The sequence below is a fragment of the Panulirus ornatus genome, chromosome 2 (assembly GCF_036320965.1).
Source record: "Panulirus ornatus isolate Po-2019 chromosome 2, ASM3632096v1, whole genome shotgun sequence".
In the NCBI taxonomy this organism is placed as follows: Eukaryota; Metazoa; Arthropoda; class Malacostraca; order Decapoda; family Palinuridae; genus Panulirus; species Panulirus ornatus.
This window is the reverse complement of record NC_092225.1, coordinates 61273496-61291298: the sequence shown is the minus strand read 5'-3', so window position 1 is coordinate 61291298 and position 17803 is coordinate 61273496. Positions and strand designations below refer to the sequence as shown.

At 44.6% G+C, this 17803-nt stretch overlaps 1 protein-coding gene across 1 annotated transcript in view; it reads left to right on the top strand.

Annotated features, from left to right (window-relative positions):
• The window catches only part of LOC139756613 (uncharacterized), a 216562-nt gene extending 201946 nt beyond the window's left edge, over positions 1–14616 (top strand). The window contains exons 3-5 of the mRNA XM_071676267.1: positions 10291–10442; positions 10599–10863; positions 13182–14616. Of these exons, the coding sequence (XP_071532368.1) occupies positions 10291–10442; positions 10599–10863; positions 13182–14531 (1767 nt within the window). The 3' untranslated portion in view covers positions 14532–14616. The remainder of the gene's footprint in view (positions 1–10290; positions 10443–10598; positions 10864–13181) is intronic.
• The last annotated feature ends 3187 nt before the right edge of the window (positions 14617–17803 follow it).

Below are 17803 nucleotides of genomic sequence, written 5' to 3'. Positions count from 1 at the left end.
TCCTCCTTCTCCTCCTCCTTCTCCTCCTCCTTCTCCTCCTCCTTCTCCTCCTCCTTCTCCTCCTCCTTCTCCTCCTCCTTCTCCTCCTCCTTCTCCTCCTCCTTCTCCTCCTCCTTCTCCTCCTCCTTCTCCTCCTCCTTCTCCTCCTCCTTCTCCTCCTCCTTCTCCTCCTCCTTCTCCTCCTCCTTCTCCTCCTCCTTCTCCTCCTCCTTCTCCTCCTCCTTCTCCTCCTCCTTCTCCTCCTCCTTCTCCTCCTCCTTCTCCTCCTCCTTCTCCTCCTCCTTCTCCTCCTCCTTCTCCTCCTCCTTCTCCTCCTCCTTCTCCTCCTCCTTCTCCTCCTCCTTCTCCTCCTCCTTCTCCTCCTCCTTCTCCTCCTCCTTCTCCTCCTCCTTCTCCTCCTCCTTCTCCTCCTCCTTCTCCTCCTCCTTCTCCTCCTCCTTCTCCTCCTCCTTCTCCTCCTCCTTCTCCTCCTCCTTCTCCTCCTCCTTCTCCTCCTCCTTCTCCTCCTCCTTCTCCTCCTCCTTCTCCTCCTCCTTCTCCTCCTCCTTCTCCTCCTCCTTCTCCTCCTCCTTCTCCTCCTCCTTCTCCTCCTCCTTCTCCTCCTCCTTCTCCTCCTCCTTCTCCTCCTCCTTCTCCTCCTCCTTCTCCTCCTCCTTCTCCTCCTCCTTCTCCTCCTCCTTCTCCTCCTCCTTCTCCTCCTCCTTCTCCTCCTCCTTCTCCTCCTCCTTCTCCTCCTCCTTCTCCTCCTCCTTCTCCTCCTCCTTCTCCTCCTCCTTCTCCTCCTCCTTCTCCTCCTCCTTCTCCTCCTCCTTCTCCTCCTCCTTCTCCTCCTCCTTCTCCTCCTCCTTCTCCTCCTCCTTCTCCTCCTCCTTCTCCTCCTCCTTCTCCTCCTCCTTCTCCTCCTCCTTCTCCTCCTCCTTCTCCTCCTCCTTCTCCTCCTCCTTCTCCTCCTCCTTCTCCTCCTCCTTCTCCTCCTCCTTCTCCTCCTCCTTCTCCTCCTCCTTCTCCTCCTCCTTCTCCTCCTCCTTCTCCTCCTCCTTCTCCTCCTCCTTCTCCTCCTCCTTCTCCTCCTCCTTCTCCTCCTCCTTCTCCTCCTCCTTCTCCTCCTCCTTCTCCTCCTCCTTCTCCTCCTCCTTCTCCTCCTCCTTCTCCTCCTCCTTCTCCTCCTCCTTCTCCTCCTCCTTCTCCTCCTCCTTCTCCTCCTCCTTCTCCTCCTCCTTCTCCTCCTCCTTCTCCTCCTCCTTCTCCTCCTCCTTCTCCTCCTCCTTCTCCTCCTCCTTCTCCTCCTCCTTCTCCTCCTCCTTCTCCTCCTCCTTCTCCTCCTCCTTCTCCTCCTCCTTCTCCTCCTCCTTCTCCTCCTCCTTCTCCTCCTCCTTCTCCTCCTCCTTCTCCTCCTCCTTCTCCTCCTCCTTCTCCTCCTCCTTCTCCTCCTCCTTCTCCTCCTCCTTCTCCTCCTCCTTCTCCTCCTCCTTCTCCTCCTCCTTCTCCTCCTCCTTCTCCTCCTCCTCCTCCGAAATGAAATCATATTGTTGCGAAATAGCGCGCATTGTTCCACGCACTACGGCTCCCACAGATGGTGCTCTATGACCGTTTCCCTCATAAAGAAGGTTGCCATTGACGTCGTAGGCAAATACACCAGCTATCCAGTCCCGGCGAGATGTGATAAGATGAAAGTGAAAATACAAAGAGCGTCAGCGGAGGGTAGGGGAAGGGGGGGGGGGGTTGGAGGGGTAGGGGAAGGGGGGGGGGGTGGGGGGGAGGGAAAAGGAGTTACCTTGGGGTAAGTCAGTTCATGGTGGGGTGGGTGGCCGGGAGGTGGCCCAGGGCGGGGTGATTGATTAGGGGGTGGAGATACGGTGGAGGAGGGTGGAGAGGGGGCGGAGAGCAGGTGGATTGGTAAAAAAACGAATCACTGCTTTTACCGCTTCGTATTATTACTCTGGGGTTTATTTATGCTGGTTGCTGGCGAGGTGTTGGGGAGACCCTTGCTCGCAGGGGAAGATGGAGTTATTAAACCTGAGGCATTGCTTTTTCTTTATCTTTTTAAGAGACTTGTAGCCTTTGACATCAGGAACAGACAACTTTTAAGTTCACGGATACACTCCGAGAGTTCAGAAATTATGCACGGAAACAGCAAGGAGGCACTGGGAATAGTTAGGTGTCCAGGAGGTTCTGTCTGGTTACTATTTACGACTTGTGATTACTATTTGTGTGTCATGGGGAGGGAGATGTGTCAAGTGGAGGGAGATCTGATAACCTTGTTGTCCCGTACCTTGACCTTGTATGTATGCACAGTGTACTTTATGTGTACACACACCATACACACCCTGGCTTACGCCAGGTACACATTCATCGACCAGTCACATGAGTGAGGATAAGAAGGTTTGGTGTTCCTCCTGACCATGTCCGGGCTCGAAGCCAAGCCCAATGGATTGGTGGGTAGCCATATTAATCACTGCTCTGAGGAGGAGGTTCGTGTGTGTGTTGTGAGTGTGTGTTGTGTGTGTGTGTGTGTGTGTGTGTGTGTGTGTGTGTGTGTGTGTGTGTGCAGGTGAATAGCTTTGACATCAACCCATTGATTACGACGGAGCGACCTTTGAGCACAACAATGCGACCCTTGACCTCGACAATTTGGCCTGGCCTTTGAGTTAAAAGGAAAGATCCTCATACCTCAGGGTTGTGCCGTCGTGCTCAGGGGTCGTACTGTCGTGCTTGAGTGGAGGTGTCGTCATCATGTTCAAGGGTGATAGTCTCGTGTTTAAAGATTTTCACGTCGTGCTCAAAGTTCGTACTGGTGTTCTCAAGGCATGAACGGCCGTCCGAAAACCTTTACATTGGCTTTGTTAGAGAAATCTTTTCCTTCTGTACAAGAGACAGGAGAGAAGGAATGAAGGAAGGAAAATAAAGTCACGAGCAGATAAAAGTGATGGAATGGAAAGAACTGCCAAAACGTAAATTAGGTGATTTATATAAAGCTATAGGAGATATTCCAAGACGCCTCACATGCATCCGAAATGAGGATCTAACCAAACTCGGCACGAAAACGATCCAATACGCTACAATAAGGAATGGAAATACTTTTGAATCGGAGGACATGTATGATGCATCTACTGTTGATGACTTTTAAGCCAAATTTGCATTGAAATAAAGTATTACAAAGGCATTGCGCATCAGGGAGAAAGCCATATTGGAAGTGTGGAGATGTTACATTACGAATGATAAACTAAATCCACACCTATTATCCAACAGTGAAATATATGGGTTATCTAATTCATCCACCTTAACATCTTTACGAAGGATAAACTAAACCTATCATCCTCTTGTGGAAATATATGAGTTATCTAACTCATCCACCTACACATCTTTCCGCAATTCTTATTAAGCCGTATGTAATCTTATTCCTACGTCATCCATCAAAGGTCATATACTTTCGAAGAGATTGATGAACGTATAGAAAACGCTTCGTTTTCTATATTTTTTTTCCTACCCTAGAAGAAGAATCGTAAACAATGTCAGGTCACACTGGACGATTCCCTCCGACGACGACGAAGAAGCAGCAACGCTGAAGAAGTCGACCGGGTGCGACAGCAGGCCGCTAGCCATTGTGCCACTCGCACCTCCACCTCCTCCACTCCAACAGATATTAATATTTCCTCAAAATACTCGTGAATGAGCGGGTATGAGCGCGAGGAAATGTTTAAAGTGTTCGAAATCTGCGCCACCGAAAGTTCCTTCTATTGGTAAGAATGACGCGTCACATCTAGCATAAAACTCCGATGATTTTTTTTTTTTACCTGTGAGGAGATGCCCTTCCTCCCTCCCTCTCTCCGAAATGAAATCATATTGTTGCGAAATAGCGCGCATTGTCCACGCACTACGGCTCCCACAGACTGGTGCTCTATGACCGTTTCCCTCATAAAGAAGGTTGCCATTGACGTCGTAGGCAAATACACCAGCTATCCAGTCCCGGCGAGATGTGATAAGATGAAAGTGAAAATACAAAGAGCGTCAGCGGAGGGTAGGGGAAGGGGGGGGGGGGTTGGAGGGGGGGAGGGGGAGTGGGGGGATGGGGGTGGGGGGGAGGGAAGGATTACCTTGGGGTACGTCAGTTGGTGGGGGAGGTGGCGGGCGGAGCGAACAACACCGTGGTGACAACCTTGCCAACTCTCCACTTTACCCGAGACACACTTCAGTGTTCACACTAGCCCAGCGCACGCACACACACACACACACACACACACACACACACACACACGAGTGTGAACCTCTCTTCCCGTAACACACAAATAGTAATCATACACAGAAAAACACACACACACACACACACTTGTGCCCCAGGTAACATCTAGACGCACTAACATAACTAACCTGACTCACTAGGAAGAAGCTTAGATATCTATCAAGGGTATTTTACGATCGAGATGTGCGCTGGAGGTGTTCACAAACCCAGTGAGGAGAATGGGCAGGGGAGAGGTCTAGGGGATTGAGTGTCATACGATATATGCAATGCAATTTACTCATGTGATTCGATAATCTCTTGACTGCTGGTGCAACAGAGTTCACACTATCAACTAATCGCTATGCTGAAGCGATCTCCAAAGAGCAACATAAAGTTAGAGGGAGGACTACAAAAAAAATTGACAGCCATATGTCAATAATACGTAAGATATCACGTATGACTATCATTTTCAGCGGACGAAATGAATGTGAGATGACAAACAAAAACTGATGTATTGCAGATCATCACTGTTACATTCACTGCAGGATCTGAGGAAGCGAAATTCATAACCCCCTTAAGAATTGCATATCCCTTGCACTTGTTGTCTGCACGGATGACCTAACTGGTCTGCACACACAGACTCCCTGCACGATCTGCTAGTGTGAACTACCTGCACGGCCTACCAGTACGGATTATCGACGTTAATGCCTTCCTGAACGAACTACTAAACAGTGAGTGTACGGACGGTGTGCACTACGCGCTACCTACACGACCTGCCTACATAAGACTGTTTAGAAATTGCAATATAGACAAACTGAACGGCAGACAGAGCTAGAGACGAATCATCCGACAAGGGCGCCTGGTACGTGTGAAGGTTTATAGCCCAAACACATCATAAAGGACGACTATATCCATCACTCAGTTGGCCAAGGAGGGTGGCAGGTGGACATACAAGGACAAAGACTTTAAAGGAGTCAAGACTGAGACTACTGCTGGCACTGAGGGGTGACAGAGATCTTCAGATTCCGACTATCATGCTAGCTAAAGGCTCAGCAGGAGTCTGCGTCTCTTCATTGCCTACAGAACTACAGAATCTACGTGTATACGAAAGCTACAGGTGAACTGGAAGACGGACTTGGCCCCTTGACAGCTGGTGGTCGCCATCTGAGGCTATAAACGACAATGACAAACTAGCGATCAACGAACAGGGGAAAAAAAAAAAACGAGAATATATTCGCTTGAAGGCGTTCCACCCCATCAGGGGGACGCATCGATCCTTCTCTAAGCCACATCACATTACTGATCAGGGAGCCAGATATCTCGCGGATTCTTGATTGTGCGTGTAATAAAACTGCTCAAGGATCAGGAATTATGTTCTCTTCATCTGCATCGGATCGTGAGGAATGACGGCCGGAGCCGGTCCGTGTATCGGGGTGGCAGGCGGCCCGCCCCAGGCTCGCCGAGGCGTCGCCCGAGAACACTCCTCAACACTTATCGATTTTTGTTTTGCTCCCACCAAAGCACTCGCGATAAACGATCCAATCCCAGTAACTTGGACTGACCTGATTCTCTCGTTGTTTATATAGCCTGTTAGAGTCGAGACCAATATCATCTTACACGAAACGATAAAAGAGCATTTGGCGTGATTTGGTCTCTAAAAAAAAAAAAAACTGAAGCTTTTGATGTAAGTTGACGTAGTGGACTATGCTTTATCATGGAGGAAATGGCTGGAGGGCGGGATTTGTGGACCAACAGTCTGGGCGAAGGAGGGGCCGAGCAGGAGGTAAGGGAGGGGCAAGGGAGGGGCAGAGGAGGGGCGAGGCTGTGAGAGGTGGGGAGGGGGTCATGAAGGGTAGAAGCCACAGGGAGGTGGAGGAGGAGGAGGATGGAGAGGGAGGAGGAGGAGGAGGAGGGAGAGGGAGGAGGAGGAGGGGGAGGGAAGAGGGCGCAGGGAAGGGAAGGGTGGCTACGTTTCCTGTAAGAAAGTTTTTGTGTTTATGTAACGGGTTTCCGCAGGTTAGAGGGTGTATGTGGCAGGTCAAAGCCCCCGGAGGAGTGTCCAGGCCTCCTAAGGGGTCCCACTACCAATACCTTGCTTTACCAATTCCCAGGACGATTAGATCAGGGGTGTAGGGAGTCCTACGACCTCCGGTCCTGGAGATCATGGGGACGGCCTCGTCTTTTTGTCTCGGGGTTCTGAGAGCTAATGGTTTTACCTTAGTTTGCGATACACGACTGTTTACACTCCGCCAATACTTCTCCCAGTCAACAGGTCCTGACCGTAAATCAGTCAGCTGGCTGGACGGAGTCAGATAGTTTAGGTACGTGGACGCTTAGAGAGTTAAATAATGAGACGTGGAAACGATTGCCAGGACACTTGGGCACTCGACTTTCCACCTCAGTCTCTCCTGCTTTTTTTTTCCTGACAGTCACACTCACTGATTGGCTTGGTACATAAGCACACACCCAAAACCGATGCCTCGTACACATCTGCAATTACATTTAAACCTAGATGAAAAATGCTCAGTTAAAATCGACACACGAACCAATGCTATCTTCATCAACACCCACACTATTGTTGTCCATATCCACATATTCGTCAACGCTTTAGAGTTTCTGCATATGTAGCCACATAGATTCCTCGCGTATATACATCCGTAACAATATCCAGTTTCATTTTTACATTCACATCCGCATTCACAGTCATCCACACCCTCAGCCACGTCTCTGTTCACATCCATGGCAGAGTCTAACATCCATATTCATACTTGAAAGTACATCTACATCCTTATCTACGTCTACAAATCCTTATCTGCACATCTAATTTCATGAACACCCACACCAGAAGTAACGCTAACCTTCCTCTACATCTGTGTATATCTCCATAAGAACAACCCCTTCACATCCTGGCTTTCCTCTACATCCAAACCATCACAATATATCCATAACATCCAACACGATAACTGACCATTGAATTTCTCACTCCTTTCCTCGAAGAGTTAAGTTGTGGAATACTCTTTCCACCTACAGTTTATTCCTCTTCCTATGATCTTCCTATAGACTTTTTACCTATAGCAGTTGGGTCACAAAACACTCGAGGAGCTGTGACTGATTTCCTGATTTTCATTTTCGTAAACCTATTTTCTTTTCACCCGAGATGGTCATTGATTCGGGTGAGAATCGGATTAACCCATGCCATGTCGCTCACATATATATGACATAGCCACACCCGCCTCATGATCGTGAGGTCTTCCCTCATCATTTCTTCCACATTCTAAGGGTCCCAGGACCGCTCAGCGTCACATGCCTCCTCTCAATCGTAAGGATGACATGTCACTTTCTCGTCACACTGGAAATTCCAGTTTGCATGGAAATACCGTTTTACATTGTCACCCTCCCTTGTGTACACTGACTCTGATCTTACCAGCATATCATCAAGGGTGTCGCACTATGTATGACATACATCATGTGTAGTATGATATCAAACTTTAAGGTACATTTCATGTTATATTTTCTTAAGTGGCTGGCAGCGTGACCTCTTAAGACATACTATAGTATGTCGCACAAGACTTTGTATGTAGATTTATACAACGTGGAACGAATGTCTTATATCCTCACAATTCATACTCAGTATACTAGTATTCCCTTGGCAGGTGCACGCGAACCACTATATACGCATCACTACCACATTTGAAACATCATTCACACACACACACACACACACACACACACACACACACACACACACACACACACGGCAGTTGCCTCCGTTCTCCAGTATCACTGCGACATCTCTGGGGGACACCCATGACAGAGTCTTAAAAAGAACCCAGATAATCTGAGCAGGGCATCTAATACTGTGTCCCGCACTGCTAAGTTGGTCGCACTCACCTGACTCACCTCGCCACACCTCACGACCTGATTGGTAAGCTAAATCCTCCACGCCCATACCCTTAACCGTGTCCTGATTGGTCCAGTTTCTATATTAGCTGGTGTGAAATTCTCGATCACATTACTGAACTCTAACATGATTTCTAGAGTGCAATATATTATGGTCCAGTCCTCCTGAGTGCAGGTATTTTGGTGAAGGGTTTTTGAGTGCGCGTATTTTAGTCAAGTGCTCCTGTGTGCAGGTATTTTGGTCGTGATTACAAATACCCCCAGTGCACGTATTTTGGTTACGGGTTCCTGACGTGCACGCATTTTGGTCGAGTCCTCCTGAGTGCAAGCATTTTGGTTAAAGGTTCCTGATCAGCTGCACGAATTTTGGTCGAGTTCTCCTGAGTGCAGTTAACTCTGGTCGAGTGTTCCTGACTGCATACATGTTTGTTTAGCTGCTCCTGTGTGCAGATATTTTGGTTGAGTGCTCCTGATCCATATCGTGATGTGTAGCTTTACAGATAATATCTGTATCTTCCTTTGTCCCGTCCCTGATCACTTTTTAATATATCATATGATTAGTATTAGGTTCCATATCCTTATCTAATCTCCTCTACTTATACCTTAACATAGAGCTTAAGTAATGCTATTTCACTTCACACCCTCACACCTGAGATTCATGCTAGGAGGTATCCATCCTACTGACCACTGCTCCCCTAATGTCTCTCTCTCTCTCTCTCTCTCTCTCTCTCTCTCTCTCTCTCTCTCTCTCTCTCTCTCTCTCTCTTCTCTCTCTCTCTCCTACTGGTTGTTGAGCCGGAGGGAGCGGTGAGCGGGGAGAAGCTTTCTGGTTTACTATTTTTTTTTTCCATTATACCCCAAAGAAGATTATGACCGCAGATAACCTCGTTATGAACCATCAAGTCCCCTATCATCTGTCCTTTTCACGTACTCCCATGTATTACAAGCCACACACACACACACACACACACACACACACACATACACTACATAACATGTGCAATATTCTGTTTAGATTTTATTCATTACCTTTATCATTATTATCAACCATTATTGATTACTATTATCATTATCATTATCATTATTATCTATTATTATCATTATCATTATTATCATCATTATTATCTATTATTATCATTATCAAAATTATCACTATTATTATTATTATCATTATTATCATTTTTTTTGTTATTATTGTTATTATCATTATCAATATTATCATCATTATTATTATTATCATTATTATTGTTATCATTATTATTATTATTATTATTATTATTATTATTATCATTATTATCATTATTATTATTATTGTTATTACTATTGTTATTACTACTATTGTTATTATCATTATTATTACTACCTATTAATTGTTATCGTTACTGATTATCATCATTACTGATTATCATGATTAATTATTACTATTATCATCAATTCAGAGAGAAGTGCATTTCTCACCTTACTCCGTGTGCACGGTGACCATGATGTCAAATGTTTTGTTACATTCAGTGCAACATTTCTGACAACGGGAAAGCGAAGCCATTTGAAATGTACTTAGACTACCTATAATCACAGACTTGAATAACTGTGACTTTATCAACTTAATCACAATATTCCGGAACTAGCATACATATCTTAAATGGCTGACCACGACGGAAAACCCTTGAGCGCAACGATACGGCCTTTGAGTATATTACCATCTTCCAGGGTGGTGATGGCTTCGAACTATGACCTTCCCTTAAGGGTCAGGTCAGAAGGTGAAGTTATCATTTCAAAAGGTCGTTCTATCATGCTCAAAGGTCTTTCCGTCGTGCTTAAGGGGGTTTAACCATGACCTAAAAAATCCACTGTAATAGAAAAAACTTCAATGGAGGTAATCAAAAGAATATTAACCATAACCTACCCAACCTATCAAACCACAACCAAAGATATATTAACAGTAGCCTATCAAACCACAACCATAGACATATCAACAATAACCAACCTACCCACAGCCATAGACATATTAACAATAACCAAGCCACAGCCACAGACACATCCTCCTAACACATCTAACAAAAGAAAGATAGGGAGCAAAACTTACCAGCTCATCTCTTACCAAAGCTAAGCCGGGGCGATTCTAACCAAGAGCCATACTAACGAAAATATTTTTTCCCCCTCCTCTACACCAGTCGTTCTTCGGGAGGACGTACAACAACCTGTCGCAGGTACATGAGTGCAAGAACGGCGGGCAGTGCGTGATCAACAAGCAGAACAGGACGTCATGCAAGGCCTGCAGGCTCCGCAAGTGTCTGGTGGTTGGCATGTCCAAGACGGGCAGCAGGTGAGATAGACAAACACATATACGTACACAAGATTTTTTTTATCAATTGAAAAAGGTAACAGAGATAAAGACTGGGAGACATCATGAAGAACTAATTACTATCTACATGAGAGTTGAAATCACCATCGCCCTCATTTGTCCTATCTCCCCGTCCAGGTACGGTCGACGCTCCAACTGGTTCAAGATCCATTGCCTGCTTCAAGAACAGGCGGCGTACAACGGGCAAGCCCCGTCCCTCCGTACGCCCATCACGCCTACACTACAAGACGGGTCGCTGCCCTTTGTGGCGTCTCATCTTAGGGATGCCATGGGCCGGGAAGGTCCTGTGAGAGCCCCACCCCCGCTCCAAGGACACGACCTTCACCCACAGGACTTGCAGACGTCTCTTTCTTCGCTGACTACATCGCCGCAGATGAATGCAGTGAGTCGCGTGTTTGTGGAAGGGCGTAAGGTGTTTCTTCGTTGGGTTCCTTGGGTTCCGATGAGTTACAAAAGCCAGATGTTTAAGGTCATATATAAAAGAGGATCAGAACCAATCTTTCAGATAGTAGACTTTTTTCAAAGTTGGCTTTCAGAAAATAAGAGGCTTCTCAGAGTCGAGTCTTTAAGGGCATGAAGCATCTTCAAGACTTGCTCTCAGAGAGCATCACGCGCCACATAGGCTTAAATCCGAGACCCACATGATGTTCAAGGCTCACCTCCACAGGGATTCAAATCGCGGATTTCAAGCTGCGGCAAACATTGCAAATATTAGTTCCAAATCGCCACTTGTTATAGTTTACAATATCATATATATCTATATTTCCTTTTCCGAATGCATTCATGTAAAAAGAATAAGTGGAGGTTTAGAAATGATTCTATAATGATAAAGCCATCAAAAGTTTTTTGAGGCTATGGGCCACTTTTTTTTTGCACGAACACTGATGAACAAAGCAGCAAACATCACAGCTCCATCTTACTCCCCTACTTACTGAGAAATTAAGTCGATCTTATGTCTCGGTAAATATTCTTTTTTTCACTGAAATGTTTCTGAAGGAACAAAAAATTGTAGAAAAATCATGATTAAACATTTACATTAACAAGAACGAAAAAATTACGTAAACGTCAGCTTTATTTGATATGTGACTGTAAACTTATTGTTTTAACTTCCCATCCGTCATGCAACTTTGATTAAATCTTCTCCGCGTACAATCCACACATAAGGTTGTGATCCAGCAATCCCTTCGTCCCGCAAGTTGTAACTAAACTCTTTTCTACCTATAGAGTCCATCCTGAGGGGTTTGATTAAACCCACCTCACACTCACCGTCCATCCTGCATGTTTTGATTAAACCCACTTTTCGTGCACAGTTCACCCTGCAGGATTTGATTAAACCACAACATAAAAGTCCGTCATGCATATATTCCTGGCACCTTCTCCTCGGACATTCTTCTCGCAGATTCAGTTTAAGCCCTCTGCCCAGGCAGTCAGTCCGTCAGGCTCTTTCTGAACCCTCTCCACTTACGGGAAGTTGTATGGGTACGTCTAACGATGGGATTCACCATATCATTACCTCTCTTCTTCCCATTTTCTTTCTCCAAAGTCTTAAATAAACAAATGGATGCTCTGATTTCCACGTGAATTTCTCCCGCGCTAATCTTATGTCGAATGGTTTGGTGAAAATACAAGAGGTGGTGAGTGGCCTCTGGACGTTGAAGAGTAGCCAGGCAGCTGGGAAAGATGAGATTGCCATATGATACATCTTAAAGGTGTTGACTATGTTGTTGATTGGATATTAGGATTCATATTTTCATGCACGAAATCAAAGTGAAGCGTCCTTGGCGGTGGTAAAATTCCTGTATGATGTCACTGTATAGAATCTAGGGGGAGCAAAAGTGAGCACTCGAATTAGAAAAATATGAGTCCTATGAGTATACCTTATAAGTAGTGTGGGACCGTGGTGACTGAGAAAATGTTGGCATGCAAAGCGTGGCTTTTGGGAGTGTTCGAGTATGAAAGAGCATGACCTTACTCTGTAAAAATCAATTTGAGAAATCTTTAGAGAGAGAATACGGTATGTATGTTCTTTTATTGGATCTGGAGAAATCATATGACGAGGTTGATGCGAGGCGATTTGTGGTGTTATGAATGCGTGGGTGAGAGGAAAGCTATTAGATGCAGTGAGAAGTCTTCGTATGAGAGTAAGGTGTGTGTACTAACGGGAAGAGAGCAGGGTGAGTGGTTTCAGGTAAAGACGGGTCTGCGGCAGGGAAGTGCGATGCCACCATGGCTTTTTAATCTGTTTATGAATGGGGAGGTCACGAAAGTGAATGCGAAGGCCTTTGTAGAAAGGGACAGGTTTGCAACCTGTTGGTACTGAAGGAACGTAGAGGGTAAATCAGTTGCTATCTGCGATCTGTATGTAGCACTGTTCGCATACAAAGTTTACTGCAAAACAGAAAAATTCTATATACCTTAATTTCTTAGTGAGATGGTAAAAACACTTTAGATGCTTTTTCCATCTATCACAGACTTTGGAAAATACGGTGATTTGCTTACATGAAGTATGAGAGTAAAAAAGAATGTACATTAATGCTATACGATATGAATGATATACCATGCAAGATTTGTTTGAGGTGTGAAGGCTTGCAACACCTGGTTCTAATATCTAGCTCAAGTCTTGTGAAGATTGCTGTGTTACGTACACATAGATTCCATAGATGCAGTACTGAATATTTTCCCCTTTTCTTATATCTACAGCAGGTGGAGCGACGGCTGCAGGAAGAGGCCCTCAGTGCCCTGGCTCGGGGTGCTGGTCATCCCCCTCAGAGACAAGAATTCGAAGCGCATCACAGGGACCAGGTCCTGGAGGTGCTCAGACGGTCTCAGAACCTTGATAACTTACGCAGGACACCGGATTTCGACTCGTTTAGAAGAGCAGTCGGTCTGGATCCTCTACGGAGGAACCTGGACATTGAGGCACTCGACGCCCTCCGCCAAGTGGCACCTGACGTAGAGTCTCGGCTCGGGCCACTTGCTGTTTTCGAGTGGGAGAGAAGATTACGAGAAGACTCGAGGCGCAGTGATGCCGACGTTTCTCTCGAAAGGAAAGATCAGATGTCGATCGACATGAAAAATGAACGTCGAATTCAGGATTCCCCAAGCGCTGCCAAGGGCATGGAAAGAGGCGACCATGAAGTAGTGTCCACAGTCAAGGATGAGCCCATCAAAGTCGAGTACGAACATACTAAAATGTCTTTACAGATGCGTGAGGATATGGTAAAACATCACCGCGAGTCGCCTCCGAAATTCATCGAGAGAAAATCCGCCGGAAACCTGATGTCAGAGGAGGAAAGACTATCCTTCCTGAAAGCGGTCAACAGCCACGCCTCAGTTTACACCCGAGATCACTCGCCAGTAACGTCCACAGTGAGAATACCTCCTAACGCTGACCTCTTATACAGCTCCCTTAACAACAACATCTTCCCGTTTCCACCTTACCCTTCTCTGTGGCCTTCTATGCTGCCTTTTCCACCTTTAGCTAAGTTTTATCCTTCCTTCGGCAGCCCCGTCCCCACAATTGACGGTTTTAAAAATACGGTCTTTGGTCCTTCCGAACCCACTAGTTCCAGGCCTCCGCACCAACTGACGAAGGACGAGGCCGTGACAAAGAAGAGGTTCCTCGATGCCGTTCTTCAAGTGCAAAGGGAGAGCATGAGCCCCGTTGGGCCACCATCCTCCACTGGAAGGGTGTGTCAGCCACACCAACACAGTGCCTCTTCGACACCTTCTCCCTCCGTCACTAGCACCACGCCTTCGGTACAACACGACCAGCCAATGGACCTCACCGTCAGGAGAAAGAGAAAAATGGACAAGAGCGAAATCATGTACAACCCTGGAGACGACATTGATACCGACGATATTGTGGAGAGTGAAGATGATAAGGTGGATGACAAGAGGGAGGAAGAGATAGTGGAGGAAGAGGAAGAGGTGGAGGAAGATGAGGAGATCAAGCCCGAAGAGTTCGTAGATTCAGAGACGGAGACCAAGGCCGAAGTTCCTCTCAAACTAATAAAGCTTGACTCACCAGGGAAAACTCTTGTGGCCTAACACAGAAACTGTTGGGCGTCACAACACAGAAATATAGTCACAGAACTAGGGACTCAAAGAAACTGGTAATATATATACATATATATATATATATATATATATATATATATATATATATATATATATATATATATATATATATATATATATACATATATATATATGTATATATATATACATATATATATATATATATATATATATATATATATATATATATATATATATATATATATATATATATATATGTACAGGAGACCTGAGGTAGTATCATGCTATAGGATGCAGTAGAGCTTGCTGCTACAACTGCTACTACTAATACTATGGGAAACCTGAAGCCACCAGTGTGTTAACAAAGAGAAAATGACAGTGAACCTGAGGTCTGAACGCAGCTAACCGGTGTAAGTAGACTGTGATTCAGTAATGTTACAGAACTAGATACAAAAATTCAGCGATGCTTGGCTACTCCACTAAGGTGGCAATGTCCAGCTGGCTACAACGAAAACGTGTTGCAGCAAAAGCTGCAACGAACTAGGTTGGGAGAACTGGCTACAGCAAAACGGTCGGCCCAAGTGGTTGCAGTGAACCCGGTGATACAGAACTGAAAAAGAGCATGGATACAGAACTACAACACACATGTGCTGTAGTACAGACGAAATTACCAGGTAAAAACCCTCAACGAACTGAAGTAAAACTGATAACGAACCAGTGTGTTGAGCAACGGCGAACCGGTGATGTAACACAGACGAACCAGGATATAGAGCTGTGGGGAACCGGTGAAATAGAACTGATGATGAAACTTTGGTTTAATGCCACAGTGAGCCGATGATACAGAATTGAAGGTTGACCACATTACAGAATTTCAGTAACCATTTGCGTTCGACGGACACTGAACCGGCATACAGCTGAAGCGAACCAGTGATACAGAGCAAATTACAACGAACCAGGATATGAGCTACGTTGACCCAGTGTTTTAGAACTGACTGGGATCAATAGAAAATCCATTCCAGCGAAGTGGCAACATGACTGCAACGTATTGATTATACAGGGAAAACTGCTGGTCTATACAACGAAAACAGTGGCTGGCAAACTCCAGTATAACGATAAAAGAATAAACGTTTGTGGTTAGCAAGTTTACATAAATGTAAATAATGAGATTTCCTCTGGAAACAGAAATAGACATGAAAAGAAAAGTCTTACGTAAGAAAATAAGACGTAAGAAGTGATGGTTTAGGAATAATTATGAAAAAAAGATATATGACACTATGGTGATATAGTACTATAGACTCAAGATTTATAGAAGGTGAATGATTATTTGTTTTCAGTGAACATATACAGTATGGTGAAATCTATGTTACAGTATACTTACAATGTTCAGCAGCCTTAATATGTTAAATAGAATCAGGGAAAAATATAGTGCCTATGAGAAGGATTTCTCTCGCAAGTCAGTCAAATAGATTAATGAAGTGACTTTAAGTCAGTAACATGGTTTCATATGGATTATTGCCTTAGGAATTTTGAAAACTGAGGGGAAAAAAGAAACCTTAATAACCAAGTGTCCCTTAACTTTTTAGTATGAACAGGCTCTAAGTCAAACGAGTGCCATAAGTATGAAGAGATCACATAGGATTATATAGATAGGTGATTAATTTAGGATTAATTGTGCCATGTGCCTTATATCAAATGCTTCCTGCTCTCGCAATCATCTAGTTTAGCTTGAATTAAAACAGTAATGATGCATATATATATATATATATATATATATATATATATATATATATATATATATATATATATATATATATATATATTGGAAAGCATCACAATTTAGCGCGTGATCAAGTATATTCTTATGAGTCCACTGGGAAATGAAACTCGATAAGTTCCCAAGTGCACCTTCGTGTAATAATCACATCAGGGGAGATACAAGAGAGAAATATAACAGTCAGTTGATATACAACGAAAAGACGTAGCTAGGACGCCATTTGTTTACCAAACGGCGTCCTAGCTACGTCTCTTCGTTGTGCATCAATTGACATAATATTTCTTTCTTGTATCCCCCTTGATGTGATTATTACATGAAAGTGCACTTGGGAACTTATCGTGTTTCATTTCCCCGTGGACTCATAGGATTATACATATATATGTATATTTCTCTCGTATGGAACACTTTGATGGTACCTCCCTAATCTGTAATAAAAAAAGAATTGTGTGGGAAAAACTTGTACCAAGAGAAACCGTTCAAAAAAAGAAATACTAACCCTTTAAGCTTAAATAAAATGAAATGAATGTTTTTATCCTTATGTCACCGTCTTCACGATCAACTCAGCACAACGGGTGTCATGGGACGTACAGAGCCAGTGTTCCCTGCGAAGGATTCCACCCTGTACGCCTGGTCTGAGTGTAACCTCACGGAGGGACACACCGAGCAGTCTCCACCGCTGTACACTTTAACCTCCTGAGCATCATGATGCGACTCTGAAGCAGGTCTGTACGATCTCTGGGAGTGACGGGCTCTACCTGAGTCTATCATTCAGGTCAGGTTTGGAGGCCCAGGGCATCAAACCTATGGATCGTACAACTGAGCTCAGGGGAATAATATCCTGTATCTGGGGAGACAACAGGACCTATTCTCATTGTTATATATATATGTTTATGTCTAATGCTACCTTCTTCGTCATTCGCCCTAGTTTGTATGTGTATGGGTGTGTGTGTGTGTGTGTGTGTGTGTGTGTGTGTGTGTGTGTGTGTGAGTGAGTGTGTGTGTGTGTGTGTGTGTGTGTGTGTGTGTGTGTGTGTGTGTGTGTGTGTGTGTGTGTGTGAGTGAGTTTACGTCTGCGTACCTTTGTGTGATTTCCTGGTGCTCTCAGTCCACCTGGAAATATGACAAGGTTATTTATCATGTAATGTTTCCGTCTTATGAATGCATATTAGGTCTGCGTACCTCATGTGTGCATGACGTATGTATTCTTCTTTGTGCACCATATGTTTCACATAGAAGTATTGCGTAAGTATCAATTTTCGTAACATGTCCGTTTATCATATGTAACCATCACTAGTATGTATATTATGTTTATACATCAAGTGTATAAATCTTATGTACAAGTCATACTTAGTATTATATGTATAAATCACATGACGTACTGTTCCATGCGTTATTTTTCTGAGAGAAAAGTTGTAAGGCATAAGTATGACGAATTTTCTTTTATAAACACAAGCAGATTCAAGCCTTCCAGGCCCTTGTCTGCTCGTTCCTGCGGAAGGCTACCACA